At 40.8% G+C, this 17907-nt stretch overlaps 1 protein-coding gene across 1 annotated transcript; it reads left to right on the top strand.

Moving 5' to 3' along the window:
* The first annotated feature begins 1755 nt into the window (after positions 1-1755).
* LOC131954373 (uncharacterized) lies at positions 1756-17327 on the top strand. Its single transcript, XM_059318002.1, has 4 exons — positions 1756-1834; positions 7343-7403; positions 13995-14188; positions 15290-17327. The coding sequence occupies exons 3-4, from the start codon at positions 14003-14005 to the stop codon at positions 16187-16189; spliced, it is 1086 nt and encodes a 361-aa protein (XP_059173985.1). The 5' UTR covers positions 1756-1834; positions 7343-7403; positions 13995-14002; the 3' UTR covers positions 16190-17327.
* The last annotated feature ends 580 nt before the right edge of the window (positions 17328-17907 follow it).

The following is a 17907-nucleotide window of genomic DNA, read 5'->3' as shown; positions in this document are numbered from 1 at the left end:
CATAGCGAATATTAAAAATTATTAATGAACTCCAATGATAAAGATAAACGCATATAAATGATACTATATTCCAAAGATAGTAAAAAGTAGACATCGCATAGCCTATTAAAGACGAAACCTTTAAGTTCACTCCATTTACGTAAACAACTGACATAGTGACAAAACATCGTTTTAAGTTAAAATCTTAAGCACCGGGAAGTACCCATTCTAGGAGTCATTAAAAATTTGGTATTTACCTACATAACGTAAAATTAATAATGGATAATAGTTGACAGCGGTTTCATTTTCAAGTTCGCAGCTTCTGTAATTTTTGTAACTGGAATTAAAAAAAAAAAGCTCCAAAAAGACGTCACTTTCCAAAACGGTTGTCTTAGAGGGGCGGTTTCTCTCTCTATTCCCCCCCCCCCTCAACCTAGATTACGTCTCTTTCTTGATTTGTTTCAATTAAACAAAGGACATACTTGCTGTTAATTGCTTTACAATATAGCCAGATTGTTTTTGCCGAAAGCATTGCTATTCATATTAATTACATGTATATACAAATATGATTATGAATGCTCATATTTTTAACAATGTCTCGTCAAAGTCAGGTAGATTGGCCTCTCAATATAAAGTTCGCAATATTAACACGTTTCCACCCCCCCTCTACAATACAAAGTTCTAAGGATTTTCTTCTCTTGCTGGCGCTGACATTGGTAATTTTTTTGATTTGGTCCATGCATGGTTTCATCTACTCCATGATTACCTAAATTACCCTGTGTGATTCATCATTGTCTCAACAGTGCGTATGACTGCCGATCGTTTCTTGTTCCAGCTTAATACGAATGTACCTTGAGATTAAATTGATTTAAATAGATTAGATTTTACATTTAAACATAGGCTAACACACACGCATGCACACACGCGCACTCACACATTTACATTTTTAAAAAAAAATTGTTTTTGCCCTAAATCACCAGCTTATAATTATACTAGTTATAGCCGAGGCCAATGACAAAACCAATATTCGACTTATTGACCCCGAACCAGGGACCAGCGACAAACTGATCCCATTAAGTCAGCTCTATACAACAATTTCCTTCCAACAGAATGAGAAAGGCGCCATTTGGGAGCATGGCATACAATTTTAAGCAGAGGTGGCTGGGCATAGTGCTGGCCACATTATCCCCTTGAATGCCGAGATCATTGAAACAGATGGACTCTACTTCATTTGCCCATTTATCTTGGACACAAACGAGAAAAGATGATGATGATCATTATATAGTATAGGCTTCTGACGAAACGGCCTCAGTCAATACTGTAGGATCCATTCCTCAATGCACTAACTAAAGAGATAGCTAGCCAATGCACTAAACTAGTAAACAAAACACGTCTGTCTTACTAGCTCGACATGCATTTATTAATAAAAAAAATTAAATCATCTTCTAACCTAATAATGTTTAGGCATATTTAAATTTGTTGGGCGGGGGTCATCCCTATTTGCCATTGGCGTGTTAAGAGCAAGGAGAGAGTGGGATCTTTCCACCCTATTTGTAGTATTTGAGATAAAAACAATTCGTAAACAGCATTATTTATCATTACTATCTTGTCTAAGACTAGCATATAACTATAGTATTTTAGCAACACTGCATTGATATTGAGTATTAGTTCGATCGCTCAATATCAATGCGATAAAATACGAGATAATAATTTAGATCTCGCTGATCTAGATTTTGTGTGTAGGCCTAAACTACTATCAACACGATCACAGGATTTTGTAAGGGTCGTCAGTGACAGTGACAGAAGTAAAAAAAATAATTGAAAGAAATATGGTGTGTAAGCCTACAGTCACAATGTATGTATTTGAACTTGTTTCTAACTAGATTAGATGTGCTTATTTTTAAAAATTCTTGAAAACGTTTTGGTTTCAATCTTGAAAACGTTTAGGTTACCGGTTTAGTTTCAATTTCTTCTGAAAACAGATGGGAGAGTGCTCAGAGTCTCTCTCGAGTCTCTAGCTAGATCTAAATCTAGATCTAGTGACTAGACCTAGAATCTAGATTAGATCTAGATCTAGATCTAGTCACTAGTCTCTACTGACTACTGACACACTAGTCTACAGTCTACAGTCAGTAACAGTCTAGTGTAGACTGTTACAGACTCCAGTACAGTACAGTACTCAGTACAATGATAGTGAGTCTACACTACAGTTTAACTACTAACTAGTAACTACAGTCTAGTCTTCTTCTACACTTCTACACTAATCTACACTCTACCTACACATTACACACACTCTATGGCTCTAGTCTACCTACAGTTCTATAGTCAAAGTGACAGAGTGTAGTCACAGCAGTAGACTGTAACACAGATCTAGTAACATTTCTTAAGACTAACAAGTAACACTACAGTCACAGAACAGTCAGTAGTCTCCAGTCTACACTCAGTACACTAGTCTACACTCTACACTAAAGTCAAAGTTGAAAGTCTACTCAACAACACACACACACACACAGTTACAGTACACTGACACTCACAGTCAAACTCTGACAGTGGGCTTTATCGCCAAATGAATAGCTAGACTAGGTCTGAAGAGGATTCTTGACTTTTTTTGTACTTAACTCATTTATTGTGAGTTTTTTTTCCAGACATGTAGGCCTTATTACTTATTATTATAGTATACATATTACATACATAGATCTACAAGATTCATCATAATTCATGTTAGGTGGAAACGCAGTGTTAGGCTAGATCTGAGTCTGAGATCTAGAATAAGATTTCTAGATTTTAATTTAAATTATTTGATTGGGCCTGTAGCTCACATTAACTGTGTAGTTAGTTACAGTAGTACTAGTAGATCGAGAATAGTCGCAAATCTGCCAGTTTTTATTTCTGCGTTTCTTAAAAAAACTTAAAACTAATTTACTACACTTGACTTTATTATTTATATTTAGATCTTTAAACTGTTGCCTCTTTATGTCGATTAAACTTGAAATTAAGTTAAAACATTGATTTTAATTTAGTTCTTACGACTTTATTTGTATTACATTCAAACTGTCAATAAACAATGGTTTACAATAACTAATGCTAGCTAATGTTTACGAAACTCAACAAACATCAAATAATTTCCGATGCTATACTGAAGATTACCTGATTCCCTAGCAAAACGAGACCCCAGCCAGGCCTGAGCCAACCAATGTGCATAGAGTCAAATATAAACTCAAACAAAAAAAAACAACAAAAATTCACCAATTTACCTAGCAGTTTTACTAGATCACACCTTTTTATAATAGAAATAGAATTACAATTAATTTAATTTAATTATCAAGAAAATGTACAAAAGCGCAAATGGGGATGGATTGGAAACACCTTACATAAATCAGCTTTCAACATGACTAGACAAACATTAGACGGAAATTCACAAAGAAAGAGGAAAGTAGGTAGGCCAAAACAAACTTGGAAAAGATCATTTGCCAGTGAAACAGAGGCAGTTGGAAGGTCTTTATTAGACCAAACTTGAAGGGATGGCCCTAAACCGGTATGATGGAGAGGTGTGGTTTCTTCTTTATTATGCTTCAAAAGAGGTCCACAGGAATGATGATGAAGATTAAGAAAATGTAAAAAGAAAACTATTTATGTCATTGTAGTTAAATTAAATAACAACACCTGATATATTGGTAAGGTATGGATACTAGTATCCTTGACCACCTTAATGTTGGTTCTAAGCGATAACCTTATTTCTCCTAGAAAGAGACTGTTAAATTTATGTATGTGAAACAGATATTTAAACAGGAAAGAAACTGACAGAGAAAAAGACAATTGACTATGAGAGTACAGGTGAAAGAATGTGCAAATAATTATTATGATAATTGAAATTTAATGGAAGACAATCATGAAATGTATGATCTTCCAGTCTACTTGAAAAAAAAATTCTGCAATTTTTCAGTCCATGGTGCAGGTGAATCAGAGTGTGCCTTTTTCAGTTACCTTGTCTTATGTAGGGATAGTGTGGTCAGCACTCTGCCCAGCTGCTTTTAATTTCCCAAATGTGAGTCAGGTACCCTTCAGAGCTGGGTGAACTGAGGGATGTGTGGACAATCTGGACTGGGGGATGTGTGGACACTCCAGGTTGGGGGATGTGTGGACACTCCAGGTTGGGGGATGTGTGGACACTCCAGGTTGGGGGATGTGTGGACACTCCAGGTTGGGGGATGTGTGGACACTCCAGGTTGGGGGATGTGTGGACACTCCAGGTTGGGGGATGTGTGGACACTCCAGGTTGGGGGATGTGTGGACACACTAGGCTGGGGGGGGGGGTGAAGTGTGGTCACTCTAGACTGGGGGATGTGTGGACACTCCAGACTGGGGGATGTGTGGACACTCTAGACTGGGGGATGTGTGGACACTCTAGACTGGGGGATGTGTGGACACTCCAGACTGGGGGATGTGTGGACACTCTAGACTGGGGGATGTGTGGACACTCCAGGTTGGGGGATGTGTGGACACTCTAGACTGGGGGATGTGTGGACACTCTAGACTGGGGGATGTGTGGACACTCCAGACTGGGGGATGTGTGGGCACTCCAGGTTGGGGGATGTGTGGACACTCTAGACTGGGGGATGTGTGGACAGACTGGGGGATGTGTGGACACTCCAGACTGGGGGATGTGTGGACACTCTAGACTGGGGGATGTGTGGACACTCTAGACTGGGGGATGTGTGGACACTCTAGGCTGGGGGATGTGTGGACACTCTAGACTGGGGGATGTGTGGACACTCTAGACTGGGGGATGTGTGGACACTCTAGACTGGGGGATGTGTGGACACTCCAGACTGGGGGATGTGTGGACTCTCCAGACTGGGGGATGTGTGGACACTCCAGACTGGGGGATGTGTGGACACTCCAGACTGGGGGATGTGTGGGCACTCTAGACTGGGGGATGTGTGGACACTCTAGACTGGGGGATGTGTGGACACTCCAGACTGGGTGATGTGTGGACACTCCAGACTGGGGGATGTGTGGACAGACTGGGGGATGTGTGGACACTCTAGACTGGGGGATGTGTGGACACTCTAGACTGGGGGATGTGTGGACACTATAGACTGGGGGATGTGTGGACACTCCAGACTGGGGGATATGTGGACACTCTAGACTGGGGGATGTGTGGACACTAGACTGGGGGATGTGTGGACATACTTGAGGATGTGTGGACACTCTAGACTGGGTGATGTGTGGACACTCTAGACTGGGGGATGTGTGGACACTCTAGACTGGGGGATGTGTGGACTCTCCAGACTGGGGGATGTGTGGACACTCCAGGTTGGGGGATGTGTGGACACTCTAGACTGGGGGATGTGTGGACACTCCAGACTGGGGGATGTGTGGGCACTCTAGACAGGGGGATGTGTGGACACTCTGGACTGGAGGATGTGTAGACACTCTAGACTGGGGGATGTGTGGACACTCTAGACTGGGGGATGTGTGGACAGACTGGGGGATGTGTGGACACTCTAGACTGGGGGATGTGTGAACACTCCAGGTTGGGGGGGGGGGGGGTGTGGACACTGGACTGGAGGATGTGTAGACACTCTAGACTGGGGGATGTGTGGACACTCCAGACTGGGGGATGTGTGGACAGACTGGGGGATGTGTGGACACTCTAGACTGGAGGATGTGTGGACAGACTGGGGGATGTGTGGACACTCTAGACTGAGTGATGTGTGGACACTCTAGACTGGGGGATGTGTGGACACTCCAGACTGGGGGATGTGTGGGCACTCTAGACTGGGGGATGTGTGGACACTCTAGACTGGGGGATGTGTGGACACTCCAGACTGGGTGATGTGTGGACACTCCAGACTGGGGGATGTGTGGACAGACTGGGGGATGTGTGGACACTCTAGACTGGGGGATGTGTGGACACTCTAGACTGGGGGATGTGTGGACACTCCAGACTGGGGGATGTGTGGACACTCTAGACTGGGGGATGTGTGGACACTAGACTGGGGGATGTGTGGACATACTTGAGGATGTGTGGACACTCTAGACTGGGTGATGTGTGGACACTCTAGACTGGGGGATGTGTGGACACTCTAGACTGGGGGATGTGTGGACACTATAGACTGGGGGATGTGTGGACACTCCAGACTGGGGGATGTGTGGACACTCTAGACTGGGGGATGTGTGGACACTAGACTCGGGGATGTGTGGACATACTTGAGGATGTGTGGACACTCTAGACAGGGGGATGTGTGGACACTCCAGGCTGGGGGATGTGTGGACACTCCAGACTGGGGGATGTGTGGACACGCCAGGTTGGGGGATGTGTGGACACTCTAGACTGGGGGATGTGTAGACACTCTAGACTGGGGGATGTGTGGGCACTCTAGACTGGGGGATGTGTGGACACTCTGGACTGGAGGATGTGTAGACACTCTAGACTGGGGGATGTGTAGACACTCTAGACTGGGGGATGTGTGGACACTCTAGACTGGGGGATGTGTGAACACTCCAGGTTGGGGGGGGGTGTGTGGACACTCTGGACTGGAGGATGTGTAGACACTCTAGACTGGGGGATGTGTGGACACTCTAGACTGGGGGATGTGTGGACAGACTGGGGGATGTGTGGACACTCTAGACTGGAGGATGTGTGGACACTCTAGACTGGAGGATGTGTGGACAGACTGGGGGATGTGTGGACACTCTAGACGGGGGGGGGGGGATGTGTGGACACTCCAGACTGGGGGATGTGTGGACACTCTAGACTGGGGGATGTGTGGACACTCTAGACTGGGGATGTGTGGACACTCTAGACTGGGGGATGTGTGGACACTCTAGACTGGGGGATGTGTGGACACTCTAGACTGGGGGATGTGTGGACACTCTAGACTGGGGGATGTGTGGACAGACTGGGAGGGGGGTGTGGACGCTAGACTCCCAAGATTAGACTGCAAGATGTGTACCACTCTATGGCCTCCCAATATTCCGTGATTTCAATCACTTTAGATTTTAGTTAAAATAATCGATTTATTCATATTTTTTCAAGTTTCATTTTGTGTGTTGATGTTTTGCTGTGTCATGTGGAGTATCAGATCAGTCTTAAAATCGTCGATTGCCCATTTCTCCATTGGTCCATACAGTGATTATTGATAACCGATGGGTTTTGTGTCTACCATTTCATGTCCAACCTCATGTTGTCTAGAGTGTATCCATGGCAACACACGCTCACATGTAAACACACCAACACACTGACGAGGTCACTAAACCTGTCTATTATTTAACAGGATACGCTCCGCTGAACTCATTATCTGAGAAATATAGGCCATACACATTCTCTTACGTCATCGATTTTTTTGTTTTGTTTTAGTGAAGGCGATATAATGGCGTGCTAGTGACAGTTCGATTTGAGTTGAACAGAATACACCGAGGTAAGTCCATATGTGCTTACGTTTAATTACAGCATGTAAGCTTGTTAGAAGACGTCACAGTGTTTTCCCAATTAAATCCATGTTCTTTTCTTTTTTTAACGAAGTCTGGATACTACGTGTTTAATTGATGCAAAATTGTAATTTCCTGTGGTAAAAACGGTGTAGAACCTCCCACGGCATATTGTACTAGGGGTGTGGGCTATAGATCTACCCTTATGTGCACATTTTCCCCTTTTGTTTAACGTGTGTATGAGGAGGCAAAGAGACGTGTCTGTTGACTAAAGTGTCGCACATAGCGGCTGACATCCTGCGTGTCATAGATCACGTGAGGGGACACGCTTGTGTGTGTGTCGCTACCCTAACCAGAATCCTAGCCTTTGGTCCAAAACCCATACCGGTAGACATGAGGTACCTGCTGGCATGTTTTATTAAAAGATGTATTGAAATATACGTATCAGGGCTCTTACATAAATGATGTCACGCTTTTTTGGAGGACTTTTACATCAGCATCGTCACACATCGTCACAAAAAAAAACAGATTCCCTTAAAATGACTTCACACTTCAGCCTACCCCCCCCCCCCCCATCTCAAAATGGTAATTTAATTGTTTAAAACATCGATTTCTTTCTAAAATATTGACTGAGCTCGGTCAACATCGAGTAGTCTATATTAAAATCAATTTCAATTATACTTGACCTAGACAGTTTCATGAATCGCGAAATGATGGCTATATTGAACTATATTCACTTTGTAACATTACTTTTTTAAAAATTCAAAAGTGTGACGCTACATTATCTGAATCCCCATCGCCACCAAATGAAGAAACCTCCCCACTCCCCTATTGGTGTGTGATGTCCTTTAATTTGATAAGTTATTACATTTTAAAATAAACAATCATTACCAAAAGTACAACTTTTATTTCTATCGTTGTTGTCTAAAAGCGTTAAGCCGATACAAGTTAATACACGTTATGTAAAAAGACAATGTGAATGATTGCCGTGGATGAATGATTTCAGTGACGACTCAACCATAGGGGCCAGAGTTTTTCTTATCCAGTTACTGGAACACCCGGAGAATGTGCAATCATCCATAGCGTATCGCTTCGCCTCAGCCCATATAGACATTTCACGCCTTGTAAGCCGTTCTACGGCTATCTCGATGGTTGGCTAATCGCGGTTTTTCTTTGTTGTTGTTGCGTTTAATAGTTTTCCTTTCACACACGTCCCTCCGTTCGAGCCAGGAGTTCTCTGCACGAAAATGGTACATGGTAATACACAGCCCTTTACACAGTTTGTACATAGGTACCATTTCTTTCTTGTCTCTTGTAGCTCTGGCTTAGGGCATTGTTTCACTTCTAGGTACGCGAGTTCCTGTCAAGTACTTAAAATACACGACATAACATGATCGCTTCTCTGTACGGTTGATCCGATCAAATTTCTTTATCCGTGCTTCTTGTAACTTGTGACAATCTTGAGTGTTTGATCTTTTGTTGGTAGTTGTATCGGGGTTAGTTCCGTAGTGTTGAAGGTTATAGAAGTAGAGTGCATCGGTGTTGTTTCTTGTGAAAGTAGCTGTCCAAACTGAAATTACCTATTGATGGCAGACTTCTGTTGTGAGTATGCCCTGAAAGAACTTTTAATTGTAAGCTCTATGACATTAATTATATAAAAATATCTCAATAAATAAAATAGTTATGCGATTTAAAAAAAAAGCGAACTGGTAAAAAATGATTTTCAAAAAGTGCCATTTTTTAGAACCCACTCGAGGCTGATAGTCTACTCCAGGGGTTATATGTTTATTGAGGGCGCGGCTTCGTGGCTGTAAATGAGAAATAAGTGAATTTACAACACATTTTAAAGTTTGAAAACTTAATTTTTCAATTTAGACATCAAGCGATCGGCTCTTGTGCGTGTCATTAAGATTATGCTTCTACGATGCGAAGCTGCGACCAAATGAAACAGTATTGGTATTGGTTCGATTGGTACTCGCAAAACGGTCAATTTTATTTTTCGTAACCGATACTTTTCAAACAAATATAACACACATTCAAACATGTGTTACTGATATAAAAAATTCGATATATAATGATTTCGACAGGACTTAAACTTTAACATTTGTGTAATAAGTACAAAATTACTTCCGGTTTCATTAAGGTTAGAAATAGACAAAGAAATAATTGCTAGTAAAATAGTAGTAATTTAGCAATAACTTTTGTTTTAACATTTGGATTAGTAGAGTCAGGGTGTTATGGTGATTGGGGATGTCATATTATTTAATAAAAATACAATACTACCCCATACACCATAGATCACTATTGTGTATTTTTATCATGTAGAACAATTGTTCTGACTTTTATTGTTTTACTCTTCCTGGTCATTCCGGTAGACATATGTCCCCGGGCGCCGGCCGTAGGGGGCGCCAAAATGGGTTGGAAAAGTAAATTGAAAAGTTGAGGGGGTGCAAATCGAAAGTTTGAGGGGGCGGTGCAAATCGAAATCTTGAGGGGGGGGGGTGCAAATCGATAAGTTTGTCCCCGGGCGCCGGGAAGGGTCGCTACGCCTCTGATCGAGTTGACGCATCTGAGGTGTTGGTATCGAGTTTATGATATCAAGTGGAATGTGTCGAGTTGGTGCTTTTGAGTTGTTGGTATCGAGTTGCTATCGAGTACATGATTTTGAGTTGTTTTTTTTTGTGTCTAATTGATGGTATCGAGTTGGTGTTTTTGAGTAGTTGAGTATTGTTAATGAGTAGTGGTGAGTTGAGGTTTCAGTCGAGTCTGGACGGAAACATCCCAGGGTTACTCCTAGGTAGGCGTCGTGGAGCTGAAAATTTTACAAAATAAACCGGGAGTGATCTCTTTAAACTTTCTCGAATATTCTTATATAAAACAACAGGGGATGGGAACTTGGGATATAGTTATGATTTTTAATCCATTTTAAATACATAAACTTTTTAAAATAAAATAGAATCCAATAGAAAAAAGTATTGCACACCAAGCGAACGCCGAATAAAGATGTTCATAATGGTGCGCAATATTATTAGTACTTTATAAATTTAGATGCGTTTTTGAGAAATCGGAAATGTCGTAAATTAGTACTTCCCGTCAACGGAAATTACTCAAAATTTAACAGAAGGTAGAGAATTAGATCTTTTACTTACATGTGAAATTTCATTTATCTATCTGAAATAGTACTCAAGTTATAGGCTTTTGAAAAATTCAAAGTAGAAAAAGTACCACTTCCGGTTATCGGAAATCGCTCAAAAGTTGATACGGATTTACGATTTTGATAAAATACTTATATATGAAATTTCATCAACCTAGCTGTAACGGTACTCAAGTAATCGTGTTTACACACACACAGACACACACACACAGACATACGGACAAGATTGCAAAATTATGTTTTTCCGTATCAGTGAGGTGTAAAACGTCGAGATTTGTAAAAATCTCGATTTTTTTTTTTTTTGCACGATTACAATACTTTCTCTATACTACGTATATACGAGAAAGTAAAAATGAGAATTAGCCACGCCCATATTTCAGTCACCAGAATACACGTACTTGGTGACTCTTCTCCAGGGCCTAGTGCATTCGATGGAAGTGAAGGCGCTACCCCACAGCGGTCGTTGATTTATTGTTGCCATTGATGCTATGAGTTGAGGAGTTGGTTTGACCGCTCTCGGCCCCGACAGTCAGACCTAAAAAGGACTGACGAACCAAATGACCAAGATCCGTACAAAATGTTAACAGATACCACACTTTGATCTCAGCCATAAGGCCGAGGAATGCCAGAGATTAACAGCGTTGGTGGCTAATCGCTGTTTTATGCCGTGTTACGGGATTTTTACTGAATCGTGGACTGTTTGATATATAAAGGTCGTCATATATCGTTTTGTGTGTGTGTGTGTGTTGGGGGGGGGGGGGGTCAGGAGGGGTGGAGTTCGATAAACGCATGACCGTATCTCCTGTTTTTGTTTTTTTAGAGGGGAGGGAGGAGGGGTGGTGTTTTATACATGCATCGTCACGTCCCACGTGTGCGTTTATGTTGGGGTGGGGTGGGGGCACAGGTGTTCGTTACGATTGTAGGAACAAAAGTTAAAATAAAAAGTCACAAATGTGTATTTGACTGGAATCTGTTAATGCGATTATCTAAATTCAATGTAACTATTTCAGACACGACTGTATGCTGTTTTCTTATGGTAATATTTAGAACACACGTAAAAATATTTAGTCTGAAGTATATAGGTTTTAATTCCGTTATACACATAATATTTAATAGAATTTGGTAGAATTTTATAGTATGTTCCAACCTACTGAGTTTTCTTCGCCTTTTAAAAAAAAAAAAAGCTAAATTAGCGTGGAATGGGGAAAATGCATAGTTAATGTGAATTGATGTCCTCTACACATCGCAACATTAATACTGCCTACTTTTATCACGCTCATTACATAACAAAACATAGAATCAAGAATTTAAAAAAGCCGACAGGGTACAAAGGCTGTCACTGACGCAAGCGTCAACAATACATACAGTGAACGGACAAGGTCAACATAGGAAAGGCCTACGGCATAAAAAAACAACACAAAACACAATGCTCTGCCTACTTTTCTTTTATAATCCATTTTTTCTTCCTGGTATTCAAATAGCCTACACATGTAACAAAATTTCAGGCCGCTGTGTAAATTATTTTAAAATATTTATTCTCGTCCTGTGACTTTCCCCCGCTCATCGTTTGTTACACTTGTCGTCCTATCTCGTATTTGTTGAAGGGATGCTGACTAATGTACGGCTCCCTATATCAGCATAGGATCGACGCACAACGCAAATGTAAAAATTGCACCGTCACATCTATTAGCCACACCCCCCATGTCACCAGCCAGAATTCCACCACTCACTGCCTGCGTGACGTCATAAAAAAAAGCAAAACCGGGCGTGCTTGAATGGATGTATCAAACCCCGACTGCGACATTTACTCCGTAGAACTAACGCCGTATCTCAGAACTTGTAGGGCTGGCTTGGTGCTGCCACACACTTGTTTGATAAAACTGGCAGCAGCTTTTTTTTTTCGACCCATCAACGAATGACCCACGGGTCAAGATATGTAACAAGCCACCCCGCCCCCTCCCCCACCAGTGCCGAGACATTTGAAGGTTAAACTTTTGGCTCTATCGCCTTTTAATCTCTACTTCAGTTGTTTACATAGACATGTACAACAAGGCCATATGACAGAGTCACTATTTTTTTTTCTTTTTAAATCACGTTTATTCAATTGTTTCTGGGTTTTTTAAACATTTCCTCCCGACAACAATTTTACTACAACACAAGCAGCGGCCTGGGCAGGAATTGGTCATGGGAGATGGGGGTGGGGGGTTCAATGGGGGATGGGGGGGGGGGGTTAAAAATGGCTTTCATACCACCATTACAAGTAGCTGTAATTTAACACAAGACACCTTTTGGAGGGCCACATAGCAAGTGGGTGTGGTTATAACCCCCCTGACCCCCCTGTGTACACAAGACAGAATGGATGTGTACAGCCCATCAAGCCTGGTGTGAGGAAGATGAGCTCAGATTCCTGTCTTTTGTTCCCCACCATTTCTAAGAAGAAAAACTGATTCTAAGTGTCAGTCATTGGGCTACATCTGTTCTCTGTTGTCCAGGCATTAATATAGAGCTATATTAGGCTACCCATCATGGAAGGTCAAAGGTCCTCTGTGTGCTGTAAGGTCCTCAGTGTTGTAAGGTCCTCCATGGTATACAGTCCTGTGTGGTGTAAGGTCCTTTGTAAGGTCCACTTAGTGTTAGGTCCTGTGTGATGTAAGATCCTCTGCACCATGTTTTATCCCATACTTTGACCTGCATGTACATCTAGCTGTGCTGTATTATTTTTAGCAGTTGCACAATACAGGGCTTGAATATTTTACATAACCATCAATACATTTCCTTAATTTGGTTTAGATCAGGGGTCTCCAAACTTTTCAGTCAGAGGGCCGCATTAACTGTCAAATTTCAGTTAGGGGGCCAGTTTCTTCCAGGCATGTCTTTGATTTTTCTGGGTAAAGTTCCTCAGCCATCACCAACAAACGATTTTTTTGGACAAAAAGATCTCCGCGGGCCGGATGAGAGGACTACGAGGGCCGCATCCAGCCCGCGGGCCGTAGTTTGGAGACCCCTGGTTTAGATGGTTCATTCTGTATAGTGCTTGATGTCAATTGGATACAGAATCTTCAAACACTGAACCTATGTAATGGTATCTTTATATTGACGTAGTAATTCAAGACAGACTTACAGTACTTATACTCCCTATTGGTAATGCATACACTTACATTGAAAACTTGAGTAAGCTGATATTCATCTGCCCATTTACTAGCGCTTAATGACAATTCTAAAATAACGATTTTATTTATTTATTGTGTGAGTTACCTTATTGCCATGAGAGCTACACACACACACGCCTGAGACTGCAGTAAAGCGTGTGATGTGTAGACATGTGTGAAGTATTGATTGCACCTAAGCTCAGCTGTTTGGTTGCAGCTTATATCAGAAGCTTTAAATCTCCCAATGTGTCAGCTCTGTTTCTTGCTCTGCTCCACAGCCCCCAACATGCGCTCTAAAAGATGGCCAAGTTTAAAATGGGGCCGCCACCCAAAACATTGTATCTGGAAAATGTTGAAGTTGCTGGGAATCATCTTGGTACTGATGGTGCTCATCATCCCCATACGTAATGCCATTCTTCAGTTTGTTCTACCTGGGATGTGGCTGGAACACAGCTCCTTGTTTTTATTAAAGGTTTTTTTTTTCTTTCACATTTTACATCACTGATTAGATTTTGTTTAACTGTATTCTTTACACTTACAGTTTTATTTAATCTCATAAACAATAGAGCTATAGGAATGTTATTTGACTTTATATGTTTTAAGAGTCTGGCTTAAAATTCTATTTTAGCTATTTATATATTGTAACCCTCACTCAGTGGGGATGCTTTTACCCACTGAGGTGTTGTGGTTTAAGACGGGCTGACCCTGAGATTAAGTACACACCGACGCCGACAGTTGTTGTCAAGTACTCGTTTATTTATAGCATCGAGCCATGACGGCGATGCAACACAGTAGTACAAAATGAACTAGCCAAGATAGACCAAAAGATCCAAACAATCCAAAAGACCAAAAGATCAAAAGATCAAAAGATCAAAATAGAAACAGAAACTGTAGCCCTAAAACAAATGTAAAATAAAAAAGTTACATTCAGGACAACACCACGTGTAAGCTACAATATACACGGGTACAATAAATTATGTTTTCGGCCAGTACACAGTACTGCCAACAAGTACCAATAAGTAGTACTACAAAATAAATACTTAATTTAATACATCACCCTAACTAGTGTGCACATGCAGCACTAGCAGGAATACATAAGTATTTTAACAAACATAATTTAAATATCTACACTACCTTCATTAGGTCTACATCTTGGTCCACAGACAGCAGCCTTGCGTGTGCGACACGACTAGGCACATGTCACATGACATGGAACACAAGTAATTTCGCTCACAAAAGCATAAAAAAACGTCAACAGTTCAGTTGCAGTCCCACAGGGGCCGCAACCCAATGAATAAAAACTTCATAGTTTTATCCCCCTTTGGCTGGTAACCATATGTGTTACAATATAACGATTAGCTCTAGATCTATGTCTTGTGTGGTGGTAATCAAGCTCAAACTACAAGATTGGATTTATTTAGACCACACATAAGAAGAAAATAATGTTTTTTTTTAAAAAAAATTAAGCTTTCTTAGAAATAATAATGCTGAACGCTTAATAAAAATTGCCCATCTCCTGTGAGTAACAATGCTGTAGCCTTATAATGATTGTTTATTTTCCCCTGTGATTTAGGTACTGCTAGATAATCAAAGACTACCAGTGAGTGAAACCCCTCTTGGAGAGAGCCCTATTCAACTCAAGATCAACCTGGACGACATCAAAAGCAAATTCACCTCACGGGAAAAAGCTTACTCTAAATACTATGAAAGGGTTTCCTACTTGAAGCAGGAGTCAGACGTGGCGGCCAGCGAGGAGCTGACGGAGCTGCTCAAGTTCCAGCCCATGATGTCGGAGTACGAGAGAGCCGTGGCTTTTTTCACGCTGGACACCTTCATTCAGGCGTGTGAGGCGGCCAACTTGACCTACTTCCTGATCTCTGGCTCGCTACTGGGGTCAGTGCGCCACCATGGCATGATACCCTGGGACGATGACATCGACATCATACTTAACGCCACCCAGTGGCACCGGGTGCGCAACGTGCTGGGCAACATCCAAGGGTTCGAACTTTTTTCTCCAGATAAAGTCCAGTGGAAGTTTTTCATGAGCTCTCTACCCAAAGGCAATAGGCCATTCAAGTGGCCCAACCTTGACCTTTTCTTCTTTAATGAAGATGAGACTCACATATGGGCACAGACATGGGGTGCTAAAGCCTCACTGTGCAGTAAAAAGACAGACATTTTCCCCCTGGGTAGGAGGAAGTTTGAGCTGTGGAACATGCCGGTGCCTAGGACCTCCAGGGCGCTGGTGGCGGCTGAGTTTGGAGAGTTCAGCTCAGCCTGTAAGACAGCCAGCTATGTTCACAAGACCAACGTGGCCTACCCCTCCACCAGCTTGTTTGATGTGGACTGTCACAGGCTGCACCATGTCTTTCCTTTTGTCTTCCTTGAGAGGGGTAAACCAGGCACTGTTAACGAGCTGCGCAAGGTCGGGGGTCAGCTCGTGGAAAATATTAGTCTTATACCTGAGGTGTAATCAATACTAATATTAGTCTCATACCTAAAGCTGAATTCAACACAATACTAGTCCTATTGTAAATTAAGCAACCTTACATGATAAATCATTCGCGTATATCAAAATGGCATGATAAATTATTGTAGTGCCTATATTGACTGATTTTTCTGGACTATTGCTATTGTAGGTTAACTAGGTTTTAACATGGTTCAGTTTTTCTGATTGAATGTGTTCACTATGCAGAGTCAAGTTACAACAGGTTTTTAATTAGTAATATAGTTGTTGATTTTAATGAGTTCATTGCACCAAAACTAAAATGTGAGGAATTAGGCCTCTGTACTGATGACATTGTTTCTGTCTGTGAAATACCTTGTTGATAAATGACTTCTTCTAATCAATCATGAAATTTATGATCACATTTTTACTAATCAAGATCATGTTATTTCACTCAGCTGATTATTACAGCTTTGTAATGCACCATGCTCATAGTCATGTTCATAGTTTATTCTTGTTCCTAGTTTATTTTAGTCATGTTCATAGTTTTGTCATGTTCATAGCTTATTTTTAGTCGTGTTCATAATTTATTTTTTGTCATGTTTATAGTTTACTTTTTGTCATGTTCATAGTTTAATTTTTGTCATGTTCATAGTTTATTTTAGTCATGTTCATAGTTTATTTTAGTCATGTTCATAGTTTATTTTAGTCATGTTCATAATATATTTTTTAAAAGTGAAAGCTCATGTCAAGCCTCCATACAAATGGTGGATGTCAGTTCAACATTCGACTCCATCTAACTCACCTTGTCTACTGGTGTGTGTGTGTGTGACCTTGATCTCATGTCAAGGCTCAATATGTCAGTTCACACACCTATTCATCTAACCCACCATGTCTACTGGTGTGTTGTACAATATTCTGATATGAACCAATTAATCTTCACATATTTTTGTAGCATACTTGAGAGAAAATGTTTACCCAAGGAACAGTTTCACTATATTGCTGTGTTCGTTTATTACTATAATGAAAATGATTTCTTATCAAAAGTCAGACTTTTATAACTTTTATACTGCATCATACTTGTATGATACTGCTGACACGAAATGCTTATTATGACCGGTATAATGAAGAATTGTTTTGTTATCATGAATGTTTTTTCTTTTCTATTCTAACATTTAAAAAAAAAATTCTCTAAATGGTAAACTAATATTTTTGTCTCATCAAACCCAGAGCTCATTTAGTTTTGGGACATGTTGCAATGTAATTATTGAATTCTGTTGTTCAAGGGCAGAAACTTGACTGAATATGTGAATTTCTATGTCAGAAAGTGCTGTGTATGTATACGTTACTGTATTTTGTACTTTGCCTAAGCATTCTATATCAAACATAAAAAGTGTAGAATAAGGTTATTCCATGAAGAACTTTAGCAATTTGAGACATACTGAGTTATTACAATGATCTAACAAGGCAAGAAGATCTTAAAATATAGAGTGAAGAGTAACTCTAATCATTACAACCATAAACCTAATCTTAGTCACACCATACTCCCTAAACCCAAAACTGATTCATAGACTAATCCTAATGTTACCTTATGATTTTATTCTAATAGTCAGTTAGTATTTTTTCCTTTACTTTTAGTTGTATTGTTGCTAAAAAAAATTTGACAAACATAACATATTGTCTTGTTCATTTTGTAATTCTTAGTTTAGCTGTACCAATTTTATCTAACTCTCTCCAATATTAAC

The sequence above is a fragment of the Physella acuta genome, unplaced genomic scaffold, assembly GCF_028476545.2.
Source record: "Physella acuta isolate Inbredline_101_S28 unplaced genomic scaffold, ASM2847654v3 ptg000078l, whole genome shotgun sequence".
In the NCBI taxonomy this organism is placed as follows: Eukaryota; Metazoa; Mollusca; class Gastropoda; family Physidae; genus Physella; species Physella acuta.
This window is presented reverse-complemented; position numbering and strand designations above follow the sequence as displayed.

Excerpts from the sequence above, each read along its gene's own strand:
- LOC131954373 (XM_059318002.1), top strand. The coding sequence starts at position 14,003 with ATGCGCTCTAAAAGATGGCCAAGTTTAAAATGGGGCCGCCACCCAAAA. Across the intron at positions 14,189-15,289 it reads GCTCCTTGTTTTTATTAAAG|GTACTGCTAGATAATCAAAG; the intron begins GTTTTTTTTTTC and ends CCTGTGATTTAG.